A 17,530-nucleotide genomic window follows, 5' to 3' on the forward strand; every position below is an offset into this window, starting at 1 on the left:
CTTGTTTGGTCAAATCGAAACATCAAAGGCATAGTGGAGGACTAAATGAACATGATAAAGCATCCAGACTTGATTGAAAACAATAAAATGATGAAGTTTTTGCCTAGAAGGTCAAAAGTGCTCCTGTCCCTCATTGAAGGACCAGAGCACTTTTCTTTATATGCACAATTTTAGACCTTTATTGGACATTAACTTCTATTCATAGCATGAAGTAAGATGAAATCTTCCCTAGCAAAGGAATTTCGAGGCAAAAAGTGAGATAATTTGGCTTAGAGGGCAAAAAGTGCTCCCGTACCTCACTGAAGGACCGGAGCACTGAATTTCAAATTCGCACTATCTTTGCAAGGTTAAGGTGATTTTATGATTTGAAGAGGTTAAGGGAGGCATGTTTTGTCCATTGAATATAATTTAAGCGGTTCACAAAGGAGTAAATCAACCCAAATGACAAAAAGTGCTCTCGTCCCTCACTGAAGGACCATGCCACTTTTTCAAGTTTCTCTTCTTTGTTTGATATTTTATGGCAAAACTTGACTTGGATAGGAAGGACGAATGATGTTTTATGCCTTGGACGCAATTAAGAGGTTTAAAGAACAAAGAAGTATGCCAAGATGCAAAAAGTGCTCTCGTCCCTCTCCAAGGGACTAGAGCGATTTTCCAAAAAAGTGTGAATTTCCTACAAGGCCAAGGCAAGTTTGTGATTGAAATGAATGAAAGAGGACATGATTAGCCCATTGAAGATAATTTGGGAAGCTAGCAAAGGACGGATAAGCTTGAAGTTGAAAAAGTGCTCCTGTCCCTCACTGAAGGACCAGAGCACTTAACATGTTATCTCGCCTTTCTCGCCAATTTTGGACAAATTGAGGCCAAGGCGCAAGTTTGAAAAAGTGTTTTAAATGCCTTGAAGTGGAATTGAGATGCGAGAGTTGCAAATTTTGACGACAACTGGCAAAAGTGCTCCCGTCCCTCACCAAGGGACCAGGGCGCAATTTCCAAATATGACCATTTACCTTGCATTTTGAAAGGATATTTTTATTACCAAGGCTCAAGATGGAGTGAAATGTGATATTCTACGCCTTGAGGGTAAATTGAAGATTAATGTGATCAAGAATTCATGCAATGGACTCAAAAGTGCTCTCGTCCCTCACCGAAGGACCAGAGCGCTTTTTATGAAACAACAAATTCCCTCCGAGATTATGCTAAGGCAAAGTTGTGTGAGATGGGAAAGATCTTCTAAAGCATGGTGAACAAAGGTTTGACTTCAAAAAATTGAGAATCCTAGCCTAAAAATGAAAAAGTGCTCCTGTCCCTCTCCAAGGGACCAGAGCGAAGTTAATGGCATTCATTATTTTTTACCATATTTGGGCGTTAATATCCTCCAAATCGCATTAGATGCCAAATTGCTAACTTTGGAATATTTGAAAAAATTAATTAAATTGGCATTTAATAAATTAATTTTGAGCCTTAAAAAATCGAATTTTGTATTATAAAGGCATTTTAAATTAATTTTTGTGAAATTAAAATTAAAAATGGAGTGCTTGAGGGCTTATTCTTATTATTTTATCAAGTCGGCCTCTCCTTTTTGCAATTTTATTTATTTTCTTAGCCTTTTGTTGGCAAGTTGGCCTTGGAGGCAAAGGGGTGAGCGCTCTATATATTGGAGGTGTTTTTTCACAATTCAAATCATTCTCGCATTATCTCTCATGCGAACTTGAAGAGCAATTTGAGGAGGGCGAAATTCATCTTGAAGGCTATTGGAGAGGCGTATTTCTTGCTAGTTTAGAGGATAATTTCCAGATTTTTTGAAGACATTTGAAGGCGAATTTCCAGATTTTTGAAGAGGCTAGTGGAGTTTATTCTTTTCCAAGCTAAAGGAGGTGCATTTTATCCAAGGGAGGCTATGATCTACACTTTGCCTAGCGAAATTCATCTATTTTTGCATCATTTCTTAGAGTTTAAAACTCAAAAGAGGAGGTATGAAGAATCATTTTTGAAGTTCTTATTCAAGACTTATTGTGATCCCATTGCAATTTTGTAAAGTCTAAGTCTTGAAGATCCAAATTCCATTCATGATTAATTTGAAAATGTGTAGTTCTTGATTTATCATGACTTTTTTCAAATTAAAATCTTAAGTTTTACCGTTGAAAGGTCTTAAATTTCATGCTTTGAGGTTTGATGCTCAAAAGACTAACTTTAATATTTTGTGTAGGCATCAAATGGAGATCCCGGAGTTGTAAAATCAAGCCAGATCAAGGACGGTCTCCTCCAAGAAGATCAAGCAAGGACAAGGGCGACCTCCTCCAGTCTAGCATCGACAAGGACGACCTTCTTCGATCCAGCATCGACAAGGACGACCTTCTTCGATCCAGCATCATCAGGATAAGGGCGACCTTTTCCAATCCAGCATTACAAGGCGAGGTACATCATCATCCTGCACATCAAGGACACAAGAAGTCAGAGCAAGGGTTCGTTGAAGAAGCAGATAGTTCTAGATGAGTTAATTATAGCTAGCTTCTCAACAACATCAAATTGAATATCTACCAAGCTACAAGTGTCAGACGAGTTGGCATCCTAGTCATCACTCCTCTAGTTGGATTGGTCCACCTCAACAATGTCCAGATTCAATGTACCTAACTCATAGAAGGTAGCACAAACTTCAATGTACCTACCCCAGCTATCCATTGGTTGAATTTTCGAGAGAGGACATGTGTCCAAGCAATACAATTATTTCATTGGTCAAGCATTAAATGTTATGTAATGGTTGTAACTTGTAACAAACCCTAATTAGGGTTTTCATTATTGAATCTTGGCCATTGATCTCAAATTGATCTTAGCCATCGAATTGTATTGTGGGCACTATATAAGCCCCGACTCTTCATTTTGTAAAGGAAATAGTTGGAAGCAGTTAGAAGACAGATAGAGAGTAGTTAGAAGGTGATTAGCTAGTTGATAGAATAGCAATTAGAGTAGAGTAGAGAGAGAAGGCAAAGATTGTTGCCAAGATGTTGTTGTAAAAGACTTGTAACTTCATTGAAGAAATGGTGAAATTTATGGGTCGATTCGACAATTTGCATGGTCTTTATACTTCTCATATTTGATTTCGTGTTATTAGATGAGTGGAAGAAATGTGCTTGATTGATGGTGGAATTCGTATATCCATACTACTAGCAGTTTGTTGATTGTAGACTTGCCTTGTGTAGTCAACTGGAATCATTCAGCTTAAGCTTAACTTCAATTGTCGCTTCTTCATTGATATGCATCAACCTGATGGTGTCTATGCCTGCAGTGATGATTTGAACATCATAAAGCTTTCCTTCGAAGATCGCACTAACCTTGTGGAGATGGTCCTGGGATGTCAAAACAAGACTTAGTTAGAATTTCATCAAAGATCAATCATTGCTCCTACATTCCTTAGTATTAGGATTAGATTCTTTCCTCGCCCTCATCTTTGTTTCCTTTTTTTTTTTTTTTTTCCAATCAAAGCTAGTAAGAGCCCGTGTTCCAGCGAATATTCAAAGCAAATCAGAAGTTCAGTCATCAAGTGTAAGTCCCCTTGTGATTCCAGCAAATCACATCATACCACAGAGAGCTTATCCACACGTAGAGATCCTACAACGAAGAACCTTGAAGTCATCCTGATTGATCCTTTTCCACGATATCTTCAGCAATCAGAGACTTTACTCAAGAGAGGATAAGGTACCCTTGGGTATTTTATTCTGTGTTTGATAGTGTACAAAATACACGTCAACAATACCTAAAAGAAATGAATTTCTGATTTTTATTTATTGCTGAACAGTTGATGTTTGAATGATTGATATTAAAATGATGAATGTTTGAACAATTTATGTTTGAATTGTTGATATTTAAGTGATCGATATCTGAATGATTGAATTGATTGATGAATGGATTGATCTTTTGCTGCTTTATGGTTTGTTTGCTTGAATTGAATTTTCTGAATTGATTTTGTTTCTTGGATTATTGATGTTGGAATTTATCTGCTGATTGGATGAATTGATGGCGTGATGAAATGATGTTTGAATTATTCATATGGGTTGATGAATTAATATGGTGAGATTTGATTCTTTACCACTAGATGGCATTTGAAGAGAAAATTTACAACATTGAATAGTGTGCTGCAAAATGCGCATATTCAAAACACCTGCGACACCTAAAAGGGATATTCACATAGTTGAAAAATTGAGACTTGTATCATTTTTTTTTTGGTCGGTAATTGGCCGAAGCCTGAATAGCTTTTGACTAGAGCTATGAACCAGTGGGGACACAGTAGGGGGCCCCATCCCCATTACATATCTTTGAATTATTATTATTATTATGTTTGATTAGATTGACCCCAAGACCTTCCCCATCCTATGGAAGGCCAAGAGTCACAGCTTGGAATTCCACTTCAGATGTCCCTATTGGGAATTGAACTTGGGTCTCCACAGTGAGAACCCAGTGTTTTAACTAGTTAAGCTCAATCCCTTGGACGAGACTTGTATCATTTATTCTTCTTAATGGAATTGGAACTGGAAGACCTTTGTCTGAGTCCATTTCGATGTAGATTTTGGCATAAGTAATGTGGAATTGGTGTTTAGTTTCATTTGATGTATGCGGAAGTTTTCCTAATGGATAGTAAATTGTCTATAGCCTGGAATGATACCGAAATTGTAGTGGTAGGTATGGAAGGCAGACCCAAATGGGAACTGTGGTGAAAGAGTCTCTGCTGGGGTCAAAAGAATGGTATAAAGGATTTAAACGCAAAAAATGTTTATCCCAAATTCTTGGCCCTGAATTGAAGATCACATTCTTGTCTGCTTTTGTCTCACAACAGATAATGAAGAAACCTTGCATTCAGGGAAACTAGTCAATCTGTTCCTTAAGCAAATGCTGCATATCTTGATTAACTCTTGGTGCAATGCTTTCAGACTGGGCGAAAAGCCATGAAACTTGGAAACATTGCTTAGTGCTTTAGGCAAATTTCTGAGGTATAAATGACTTTGTCTGGACTCTGTATGAAAATGACTTTAGGGATTAGATCTGTTCTTTTTGTAAAAGAATCATTTGTCCAAGAAGAATGCAATTGGTTTAATAACCCCTTTTAAGCATTTTAAGCAGGCATTGCGGTTTCTCTTATGCATCTTTTTGGAGATTTTTTTGAATATTATTTGGATAAATAAATGCATTGAGAATAATACTAGTGTTCATATGCATAGTGATGGTTGATAAATATTGGTTTAGATAGTACCTTCATGTGCACTATAATTGCAATGGATTTCTTTGTTGGTTATTACTAGAAATGTCTATTTGCCTTTTGTAGTTTTTAAAGTGTTTAATGTTCTTTTGTCAGTGAATGGGTTGTCCAGATACCAGTTGTTCTTGTAATGGGAATGGCAACAACTGTTGATGCTTTAAGGAAACTACTGCCCTCAAGTGCAATACAACATCTAAATCCTCAACGGTTTAACTTAAAGTATCCTCTCGAGCGCCTCGAGGCTTTTATCATTGCCATATTGATTGAATCCTTTTGTGGATTTGATATCGGGTTCAAGGTTGCAAGGTTTCTGTACACCAACTTCTTGAGGCAGGATGGTACTGCAACCTTCTTTCTGAGGGCTCTGAAGGTCAGTTCCAAAGTTTAATAGTTTTTATATATTGATGTATACATCCTTTTGGATCATATAAATATGAGTGGTCTTGAGTCACATAGGATTTGTACTTGTCTATTTCATGAATTCTGCAGATGGCATGCATGGAACATTTTTATCATGAACCCTTGAGCTTCTTATGCAATGAACTAACTAAGAATATGAGCCAGGTTTGTGCAACTTGTCATTAATTGTTAATGGTTTTATATTAATAATTTTTATTCTCAGTCTGCAGTTGATGGAAGCATATAAATTTAGGTGGGCCAGAAATGTTTATACTGTAGGTAAAGCTTTGTTTTTATGGTGTTAAGCACTTAGGTGTTGTTTATGAAGAGGTCAAGTTGAAATAACAATGTATTTGGTATTAATTATTATGGTCTATGCATCAGTATCCAAAAAGATTTAATGTTTGAGGTTTGTAATATTGCAATTCTGAAATTTAAGCAGTGATTTTAGGAAGCTTGGGATGATATATGCAAAGCAATACCGAAGGTTATGCTGAAGTATGCTGCAGATCTTCCCTCAGTTGATGCGTAAGAGTTGGATGCCTTATTCTTTAATCTTGTTTGCTTTTATGTTTTGAGGCTTTTATGAAGAATAGTTTTCTGGTTATTTACAGCTATTCATGAATGGTTACTACTACTACAGAGTTTTTTAAACTATTGGTCAATTTAGATTCAATCTGTTTTAGATAAATTGTGATGGTTGTGAACAGACAGCTTAAGTGCAAAGATGAAGACATTAGTCTGAATTTGGCTGCTGCATTGCTAGATATCAAGAAAAGAAAACAGAACTGGAGCAGAGTACTTATGGTAAGTAGCTTGCAGTAGTGAAAGTTAAAGTTTTAACTCATTCATTTCCACGTTATTCATTTAAATTTTCACCATCAACTGCATTGTTGTAAAAGGGGAGCTAAAATTAAGAGTACTGCTAGCAATGTGATTTAAAAATTTTCAACTGATATTAGCAACAATGAAATTAAGACTCATCTCTATATCCATCCATTGTGGTATGAATATCCATGTGCATGGAATAAACAAATCCAGCAGAAACATTCTCAGTATTGTCTTTGTTAAGAACAGAGTCTACTAATCTGCTCATGTAAGAGCCAGTCTAGAGCTGAAATTATAGGAGATATGATCTGATAAACATAATAGATAGCTGCGTTGTGTTAAAATACTGTTAGCACTGTTCTGAATGCAGTTGTGCAAAATAGTAGACAAGTAGCAATAAATCTGCTTTTGTATGAAGAAAATACTGCTATAAGACACAGGGTTTGGCACTGCTTTTCCAATAAATTTAAAATGTAGGAAACTTCAAAAAACAAAAAAAAGGTTCAAAATCATAAAAAATTTCATAAAGAGTTTTAGGACTTCATTTTTTGTTGAAAAAATTAATGAGTGTCACCCCCAGAGTGTCTGGGCGTGATTTGCTGGTGTTCAACTGAAGCTTTCTCCACTGCCACTGTTGTTTGACAGCGTTGCCTAATCTCACAATCCTGACTTGTTTCTTCTATTGTCTCTGTGGAGAATCTACTTACTAGCCAAATCATCTATGAAAGGTCATAAAGTATGACATTACCTTGATAGCCTTACTCATAGTATTAAAAAAAAGAAAAAACTTTATTAAATTTTTTGATTTTTTAAAAATATTTAGAAGAACTTGTTGAACTTTATTATATCCAAAGATTAATTTATAATTATTGCAGATATAAAAGTTTTCAGCATTAACATTCTGGCTGTATGACGACCATTTTGCTTTTCCAGACAGCCATGTTGTTTGTGCATGTTTCGAACAATGGATTGCAAATCGGGGATCTTTCATGGCCTTTGAAGGTTGGGATTGCCAAGTACCAGCTAGGGGGAGTTCCAATACTTTAATCCATCTTGTTACCAACTTCCACCTGTTTTGTAGGCTAGTATTGGAAAAGTAAATTTCTGATTTGTCTGTGTTTACCTGCTGACCCGATGCAATGGTATAGTTTCTCAATGTTTTTTTCTATTATGTTTCTTCTTGAACTAAAGGTTTCTCAAACAGTTTTGTACAAATTGGAGGTGAGTGATGTGATTGACATTGTTAATAACTTCCTTTCCAAGTTCCAAAATCACCAGCTGCCTTAATTTATCTGCCCAGCACCTCTATCATAATTATGAATAGGAAGGGGGAAAAATGTAGTAATGTCCCCTTTTGGCACTTAGCCAATTTGTTCACATTTAGCTAGTTTCCAAGTCTTTTAGAGGCTAACTAGTTAGTTAGGGGGAACCCTAACGTTCTTGGAGAAGCATTTGATCAGTTTTGCAGATCAATTGTTCCTAGATTTGAGTTCAGTTAGTTAGATAGAGCCCTTTGATGCATTTGGAATTGATTTCCAACCTTTTGGGCACTCTCTAAACTTTTTGGAGGAGTAGACTATTTTTTCGATATCACCTGGTTGCCTCAAAATGTCTTCTCTACTCTTCAATCACTTTGGTATGATCAAAATTGCAAAATTATATCATTGGGTGCTTTCTGCCATAGAAGCAAAAATCTGGAAAAAAGTCCCGATTACTTGTGATTTTCCAAAAAATTAGACATCTCAACGATTTTTCCCGGATTTATAGTAAAAATTGACTTCTGGTCAACAATTTATAACAATTTAAATTGTAATTAATCTGCAAAAAATCTCATTGAAAATCACAATTAATCTGGCAAAAAATTGTGTCCCTTTCCTACGACCCATGAAACCTTGAAACACACCAAAAAAATGATAAAAGATGGTTGTACAATGTCTTCCAGCAGTGAAATTGCAATGGATTTGGTTGGATGTCTTCCAGCAGCAAAATTGTGATGGATTGCAGATACAACAGTAGAAGTTATCGAAGGCCTAGCAACCAAGCATGTTGAAAAACGATAACTAGGATTTAATTGTGACACCATACACTATTTGCAAATGCTATAGTGATGTCAATTAAAGTTTTGTATTGATCTGTTTGAATACCTAGAGTTGTGCCATTTGATGTTTTTAGGTCTTCGATTTAGAAAGGTCTACTTTAAAGTTCAGAGAAACATCAATTTTTATTAATTGCCAGTTTCAAATTTGCTAGATTATATCAGAGTTAGATGTTGACTATAGCATTTTCTGCTCTCCTAATTTGCATCTACATATTAATTCCAGATTTAAAAGTCTATTTAGCTGGCCTTTTCTGTTTACAAGATCACAGAGCTCTATTTAAAAAAAATCAAAGATTTCAAGTTTCAAGAAATCATATGTTAGCTTTTCACTCTCATTATATTGGCAGGTTTCAGATTGGAGCTTCACTAGAAATAGATCAACAAGACACATCATTACAAAGAAAGAGTAAGAAAGGGTAACAAGAAAACATTTGTTACACTTTGTAGGGCCTATAAAATCTACTTAAACTCCTTGCTTCAGGCTTTCCTATCTTCTTAGACCCAGTTTCATATTTACTTTTGATCCAAAAGGGAAATGTTTGGATCAAAGAGATGAACCACTGCCTTTCTTTCTTGAAGTTAATTCTTTCCTTTATTTTCCTCTCTTTCTTTATTTAATAATAGCTACTCTTTCAGCAACTTACCTCACAATCGCTCTACTAGCAAACCACCTACAGAAAGGTATAATGGAAGCATTTGATGACACTATATAGAACCAAAGTGGATAAGATAATTTCTGTCAGTGAAAACAATATACAGAGTAAAAATGGTCTTCATTACTACTTTTTAAAGGGAATATATCTTTGCCAGGGCTATAATAATTCTTAATTTTAATTTGAAAACTTGTTTTCTTGCATGTACATTTCTGCCTTTTGGTGCTCATAATTGAGCAGCCAATATCATGTCCATGGGGTTCAAAGAGTAGACTTAGTTTCAACAGAAGTACAATGGTAAAGGGCTCTAAATTACAAAACAGTAACTAAGGATTCAGCATAAATAAATATGAAATCAAACAATGGGCTGGAATAGTTAAATCCCAAACCACAAGAACAATGTAAAATAGTCTTGTGAGGGAAGGACTCCTCAAGAAAGCATGGAGCTGCAAAGATGAAACCTCCCAAGTAGCATCCTTGGCAAGTAGGTTCTTCAAGCTTTGCAATAACTCATAAAATCTACTCTATTGGGCATTACTGTCCATGTATTTAGTTGAATTGCTGCTGTTCTAATTTTTTAGAAAGAAATGCATTTTATATTACTTGAAAGAATTTGTAAATTCACATTAGGTTCCAATAAGGCTACATAATCATTTTTCCAATGTCGTGCTGCCCCATAATCATTTTAACTTTTTCATACTAGGAGTGGAAAATGTTTTCTTGATTGATCTATTTAAGATGGCTCCGCTATACAAAGAGTCTCCACCCTTGCCTCCATTTTGGTGCATTTTATTTTCTTCCCCTAAAATCAGGCCTAGAAAAACAACTTATAGGAAGAAAAATATGGATGCCAATTTTATTTTAGAACTTGTTTAGTGGATTCTCCTGAGAAGCCAAAGTGTTAAGGACTAATTTCCTAACAGTGGTTGGATTGCTGTCTGATAAATTTTGTTTTCAGTTACTTCATAGACTTAGCTAATAATTGATCTCAGGCTTAGACAACTATTTGGTGACAATCCTCTTAAAAAGTCAAGTGAACATTTGCCTATGTTTGGTCTTTTTGTAGAAGATAAAGTTCAGAACATCAATGATATGAAATTTGAATATAAACAACAAAAGTCTATTTTCTACAATTCATGGGTTAAATTCTCTATTTTATTTGCCTATGGGCCCTAAATTTTTTTTGAAAAGTAGTTTTTGTCTCATTTTCTATGATTTTTTAACATTGTTTTAAATCCGATTTTTTAAAAACTTTTTCCTGATTTTAAAAAAAAAATCTTAGACTTTTGGTTCGCCGATTTTTTATGCCAAACGATTTTTTCTGCTATGCTTTCCGCAACTTGGATATATTATTCGAGTTATTTAATTAATATTTCAATTAAGTTATCTAATGTTGGAAATATCAAAAAAGACAACTAAGTGTAATAGTTCATTTTGAAGGCATTGAAAAGTTATTTCTAATGGAGACCTTGGAAAAGGAACTTTATTCATGAGAAAACATTATTATTACTCAAAAAGGTGAAAAGAGATCCATAAAGTTAATTGTTTATTTGCAAATAAGAAAAATGGTAATATTTTATTACTTCAAAAGGTTATAAAATGGAGGCTGAGGGCTCATTGTTTGGGTGGTTGGTGAATTTGATTTTGCTTCTGCATTTTGGAGAGAACTTGTGTTCTTCTCAAAAACCTTTGAGGATGAAACCTTGTTGAGTTTACTGGTTTCAGTGGTGAAAAATCTTCCCTAGCTGATTTATTGTGTTTTCTCTTCAAAAATCACATTGAAGCTTCAAAGAAGTTTTGTAGTTTTTTGCAGAGATGTTGAGGTTTTGTTGATATATGTTGAAGTTTTGAAGATTGATTTTTCTATTATTACTAAGATTTTTGATTTAATGGAAAGTGTTTCCAGCTAGGGTTTCAGCTAGCTATACCATTCTCTAGTAAAGGCGGGGTACCCTTCATATTTTCTAGGCAAGCTGTGAAAGGTTTTGATAAACATTTGGGTTGGATTTATATTTCCTATAATAGAGTGACCCCTTTTGAGAAGTTTCTTGATGGTTATTGCTTAAGTCACTGCATTCGCCGAATTTTTGGGTTTAGATTTGTAATTCGGCGAACTTAAAAAAATCGTTGAAGTTTTTTCCTCAAGTTCGTATGGTGAGAAAATGACACCCCAATGTCACCAAAAGAGGGCATCACTTTGTTGAAGGCTTCTTGCTAAAGGCTACGACATTTCACAAAAGCTTGGAGTCGTTTATGGAAGATTTGATGGAGGACATTTCACGGTTCTGCTTGAGACTCTATTGAATGCAGCTGAAGATTGGAGCAATGCCTGCTGAAGAGTCGTTTATGGAAGATCTAATAGAAGGTTTCACTCTATTGAACGCAGCTGAAGATTGGAGCAACGCCTGCTGAAGACTGGAGCGCCGCATCTGTTGTCTGGAGGTCGACTGCATCTACCGTGGTTTTAGTTTGTAGGTTTTACTTTTTATTAAAACATTAATATACTATATATTTAAATTTATTATTATTTGATAATTTAATTTATTTGCCATGGTTTTAGTTTTTAGGTTTTAGTTTTATTAAAACATTAATATGTAATATATTTAAATCTATTAATCTTTTATACTAATTTTAAATCTAAAATGTTTAAATTTATATGTAAAATATTTAAATTTTTTATAATTCAAATTTATTTCTTAATTGTTTCTTATAAAATATTTAATAAATGTAACACCTTTTATAATGATTTTAAATCTATTTTGTATTGTTAAATTATTTTGATAATTAATTATTTTTGTTTGGTATTTTGATAATTTATTGGGTATATTACTTATATTTAAAAAAATAAATTATATAAGGCGAATTTAATGCTGAATTTTTTTCCGAATTTTTCGCCCTTGGCGAACTTCATCCAAATTTCATAGTTGTCAAACTCAAACTTGAATTCGAACCTTGTGACTTAGGTTATTGCTGTTGGCATACTTTTCTAAGCAAACCGAATGAAACACAAGGTTCTTGGAACTATGGCGTGGGAACTAGGAAGCAATTTGCTGCCTTTATGACATGATTTTCACCTTGTTAGTTGGGGGCCTGGACCTACAAAGACTGTCCCTTGGGATTTGGCAATGGTTTTTGGCATTTTCATGTGATTTTTGTGAGGGCTGTACAATTGTACTATACAGTTTATACCATGTTAAGAGCTTTTGTGCATTGGTGGGTGTGATTTGTGTACCTTTCATTGATTTTCCTTAGCTGTTTGGTGGTGCTAGGTGGTTAGGAAGGTGCTTACTGGAGTTGGGAGTGGTTTTGGATGCCATTAGGGGCCATTGTGAGGCCGTACAACTCATTGTTCCTGCTGATTTGGGGGTTTTCAGGCTCTCACCATGTCTGATATGCGTTTCCAGCCTGATAGTTTATATTTCTGGTGAGTTTGGGGTGCATTGAAGTCATACTTCTTGATATTGCTCCAATTGGTGTTCTTTTGGGTGTGTTGAAAGTGACATAGAAGCTTGCTGGGCAAATTTCCTTGCTATCCTGAGTGTAATATTGTGTCATTCATTCATATTTCGATCTGCAATACTCTGTTTCAACACTATATTCAAGGTGTTGTCCGTATTTTTTGTATTCACAAAAATAGACAACCCCTTTTAAATTGTTGTTTAAAAATCAAAATTTTTACTCTTAAGGCTGGTTTATGGGCCACGTTTCTTCCTATTTGGGAGGCATTTTTACTGTTTTGGAGCCATGTTTTTTCCCCTTCATGGCTGTTTTTGCAGCACGTGTTGGGGCAATTTGATCTCCATTGCAAGGCATTTTGTCTTCTTCTTTCCAAGCGTGGGTTTGCAAAATCATTCCAAGGTGTTTTTGTTCCTCCTTTCATGCCGTTTTTTGTGCATGAAGTTTCAATCCGAGTTTGCTTTGTTCACACAAGGGTTCCAACGTATTGATTTTGCCTTCTATTTAAGGAGCTGATTGTTTCTTTCAAAGTTATTTCATCTCTTTGAAGGGCATCTTGATCAAGCAAGGTATGATTTATTTTCAGTTTTGTCTTTATTTTATTTTGTTGTTTTGAAATTCCTTGATTGATCATGATAGGTATGTGTTTTGTTCTTGTTTCAATTCGGGTTTCAGAGAGTTTTTCCAATTTTACCCAAATCTTGAAAGCAATTTGGAGATTGCATTGTTTTTCCATTTTGTATTATTTCAATCTACTTACATTTGGGTTTTAAAAATCCAATTGCAATTAAGATGGAAATGTTAGTTTTTCCATTTGGTTGAAAAGACTTAATCCTCTTTTGCCAAAATTTCAAAGTTCAAAGTTGTTATGAAGCCTATCCATTCAATTTTGGGTTTTAAAAACCTGATTACAAGTGAAAGTTTTTCGCATTTTTCATGTGGTCAAAATGAAAAAGTTCTTCTAAATCCATTCATAACCATCCGCACTTGTTGTCTTTGTCATAAGCTTCATTTCCCTTATGCCAAAATCCCATTTTTACCATTTATCATACATTCATTCACTTTTCCCATTACAAGTTTACTTGCAATTGGGATTTAAAAACCCGACTGCAAGTACGTCTTTTCCCATTTGCATACTTCTAATATGTCTCCCAAGATCAAAAATTAGTCAAAAGCTCAGTCTTTAAAGCCTCTTGTCTATCCATCCTTACATTTTCAAAAGCCATAGGGTTAGAGTTGAGTTTTTCCCCTTCCAAGAAGATCATATGTCTCTTTCAACGAATCGTGATGTTGCATTAACACTTTTGGATTTTCATCGCAGTGTTCCAAGTTCGTGTTCAATGACTGATTTGCCGACATCGTCGTCCCAAAAGAAGATGAAGTATAAATACGACAAGTATCAGAATGAGATCTCTCCCTCTCAAGTCTCTTCTTCATTGGATGAGATAAAAGATACAGAGATTGGGCACGTGGATATGTCAGACTTTCTCAAGAGAGTTAAAAATCCCGTGGATCATATCATGTAGTGCTTGTTGGATAGTCTTCTTCATCTTGCATCCTCCTTTCTAGTGGCTGCCCTAGAGCCAAAATTCGTTCTTGCTTGTGTCCCCCACTTTGATCAAGAAACCAGAACTATTAGAGATAATGAGGGTGAGGTAGTTATCCGTCTTGATGCTGAAACTATTGAAAAGATTTTCAAAATACTCGTAGCTCTTGTTTATGTAGAGATTTCGAAGGAAAGTGCAACAAAATACTACATGAAGAGGGAGAAGAAATGTAAGTGTCATATCAACAAGTGGATTCAAGAACCTAGGACATGTCTTACTTGGTGGGCTAAGTTGTTTCGTTGTGATTTCAAAGAGGAAATTGGTGATACAATTACCCTTTTGAGCAGAATCATGGGTTTAGATCATTCAAATGTCTTCGAACTATGGATGTACCAATTCATTGTACTTATCAGACAATCTCAACACATCTTCTGGGGTGAAATCATTAGCGACACTTTGTGTGAACAACTTGCCCGAGTTCCCACCACTTTGACGTTCTACATGAACTCATATTTGGTGTATATAGCAACATCACTCAGACACCTAGCAGATTACTATGATCAGTTGCCTTTGAGACCTAGCAGATTGCATTACAAGAGAGTCCAGGATGCTTTCTATGGCCACTACATGTGCTTATTTGATAGAACATTGAAGAACAAAAGAGTGTTAGATGCTGCATGGGAGAATGTAAATGAGTACGGGTGTCTTTTTCTTCAATTCCCAACATTTACTTATTTGAGAGTTGGATGCTTCAGTGGGCAGCCATACATGCTTCCAAGATATCCAACTGACAAAATCATTCCTATGGAATTGGGAAGACAGCTCATGGCTGTTCATGCACAACAATCAGTTCGACATAAGGCTGGAATGGGAATATCTTCTAACAACCCATTGCAGATTGGTCGATATTCTCTCATGACATCCACGAAGGCTAGAGCAATGGAGACCGAGATGCAGGAGATCAAACTCAAAAGGTTCAAACCGAGAGCAGATTTTGATTACAGGGGCATGAAGGAAAGGATTAAAAGATCCTTCATCCATGTGCATCGCATAGAGGACATCTGGAGATCTTTGCACAGAAGAGGAGATCCGTAGGATGGACTATTGTAGGCTCACACTTGAGCAGATTGTTGATTTGAATCTTGCTAGTATTCTTGAAGGAATGGTTGATGTTGGGAATGTACTTGATTCCGAGTATGTTGAGAAAAGAGTTGGTGAAGCCCCACTTCCATCGATTCAATGGTCACAAAAGGAATGCACTTCCATTCTTGATAGATTTCAGCCTATCCTAGCTAACACCAACACTTGGCTCAAAAGTAATGGTGTTAGATTCATCAAGATCAAGATTGGAAAAGAAGATGATTCTATAGGACCTGTTGGACGCAAGTTTGAAGTTAGAGTTGATAACAAAGAAGGTGCTTCCTCTTCTACTACAAGGATCAAGTTGAGAGTCAGCAGAGCAATGATGATTCCTTCTGAAGAGGTGATAGTGAAAGGGAAGGAGAAACCATAACTTCATATTCATGTCATTGATCCTGAAGATCCAGAAGAAGAGCAACAAGAAGATGATGCTCCTAGGTCCGCAACTTCGGAGTCTCTTCACGAAGTTCCTCCTCAACTCCCTTTGGATTTGCCTATGTCTCCTTTCGACACAGATATGGATTCTTTTTCCACCATTCATATCGATCTTGTTCCATTAAGTATGAATGCAGATTGGGTCATTCCCGTTTCAGCAGCAGAACATCTCTTGATCACATAGATGAGGATCTACTGAATATCTTTGAGGATAAGCCTACCCATGTCTCTATGTCTGGCTTGACATTATTGGAGATTGATACTTCTACTTCCGGTTTTGACAAATTCATTTTGCAAGCATCACATCCTCCAGTGACTGAACGGGCTATGGTTGCTGTCCAGACAAAAACCTCTCCCAAAATGACAACTATAGTTCAAACAGAAACTACTTCTGAGGCAAATTTTATGGCTTCTCTTTCATTCCTAAGAGAAAGAAGCAGGAGATTTCTCCTGACATCTTAGATTTTCAGCAGCTCAAGCAAACTAAACCCAAAGTTGCTAAAAGAGCTAAGACAGTTTCTAGAGTGACAGTTGACAGCAACAGGATGAAATATGCAGAAATCGTTGAACCAATGGTAGATAAGGCACATGAAGAGATGCAAGCTTCTGACTACAAAATAACCAGGGTGGAGCTTGGTATACAAACACATGCAGTTGTCATGCATGCCGCTCAACATTCAGTGTCTTCATTGGTGCAGTGTTATGAGGAACTTCTGGCAAAGAAAAATAAGCTGGTGGAGGAAAATTTGCAGCTTGTCACAGTTATTCAGAGAATTACCAAGTCTTCCCAAGGGGAGAATAATCCTTCAACTTCTTTCAAAGTGAAAGAATCAGTCCAAGAAGTTGAAAGAGCTGTTCAAAAAGTACAAGCATTGGGTTCTTGGGTAGATCAGATTTTTGATCTATGTGCTCAAGTGTTGAAGGAGGTGTTTCAAGTAATGGTCAAGTTGGAGACCATTAAAGAAAATTTGAACCAAACTTTTGAAGCCTTCAAACAGAATCTGGAAAGGATCAAGAGCAACTTGAAAGTTTGGCACAAGATGCCACAAGAAAAGTTTAGTGTTCTTCAAGAGAATGGTATCATTTCTTCTAGAATCATGTATCTACAATTTGGAGAACTTCTAGAGAATAAAGCCCTTGTTCTAAAGGCACTCATTGAATAAATTGGCGAGGCCTTAGGATTGCATGCCAAAGTATTGCAAGATGTTTCTCATTGCGAGAAGGGTTCTTGTAATATTATGAATCAGAATGGAGAGTTGCTGCCAGAAGAGGAGGTCCTCACAGACTTGAAAAGGAAGATTCATCAAGAATGGAGGAATGAACAATTTTGAGTTGCATCGATTCAAGCTTTTGGTGAAATACCAAATCTTCTTGCAGGAAATCCAGCCCATTCTTGAGAAGCACAACTCTACAATTCTTGGTCGCAGCGATGTTATTGTCAAAACAGTGATTGTTGCTAAGAATACCCATGAGCCGAATCTTGATGAGCTACAAGGAATTATCCAGAAGTTCGAAGAATACATGGCCAAACATACTACTGTATAAGTGTTTTCAACACTTAGTTGATATTTCAGCATTGTAATTTCAGAATTGTAGTTTTTCTTTTGACAAGTTTACTTGTAGAAACACTTTTGTAATTGCAAGTTGATTACTTGCACTTTTGTAAATACAAGTAAGCTAATTATAAGTCAATTTAGAATAGGACTTGTAATCTTGAATAAGTCTT

The 17,530-nt window shown here is 35.8% G+C and overlaps 1 protein-coding gene across 2 annotated transcripts in view; it reads left to right on the forward strand.

The window, feature by feature from the left end:
- Positions 1-17,530, forward strand: part of LOC131071625 (origin of replication complex subunit 3) — a 220,377-nt gene that overhangs the window by 19,175 nt on the left and 183,672 nt on the right. For both annotated transcript variants that reach the window (XM_058007552.2, XM_058007553.2), the window contains exons 6-9: positions 5,345-5,618; positions 5,738-5,812; positions 6,099-6,175; positions 6,358-6,454. In XM_058007552.2, coding sequence (XP_057863535.1) covers positions 5,345-5,618; positions 5,738-5,812; positions 6,099-6,175; positions 6,358-6,454 — 523 coding nt within the window. The remainder of the gene's footprint in view (positions 1-5,344; positions 5,619-5,737; positions 5,813-6,098; positions 6,176-6,357; positions 6,455-17,530) is intronic.

This window comes from Cryptomeria japonica, chromosome 11, assembly GCF_030272615.1.
Source record: "Cryptomeria japonica chromosome 11, Sugi_1.0, whole genome shotgun sequence".
Classification (NCBI taxonomy): domain Eukaryota; kingdom Viridiplantae; phylum Streptophyta; class Pinopsida; order Cupressales; family Cupressaceae; genus Cryptomeria; species Cryptomeria japonica.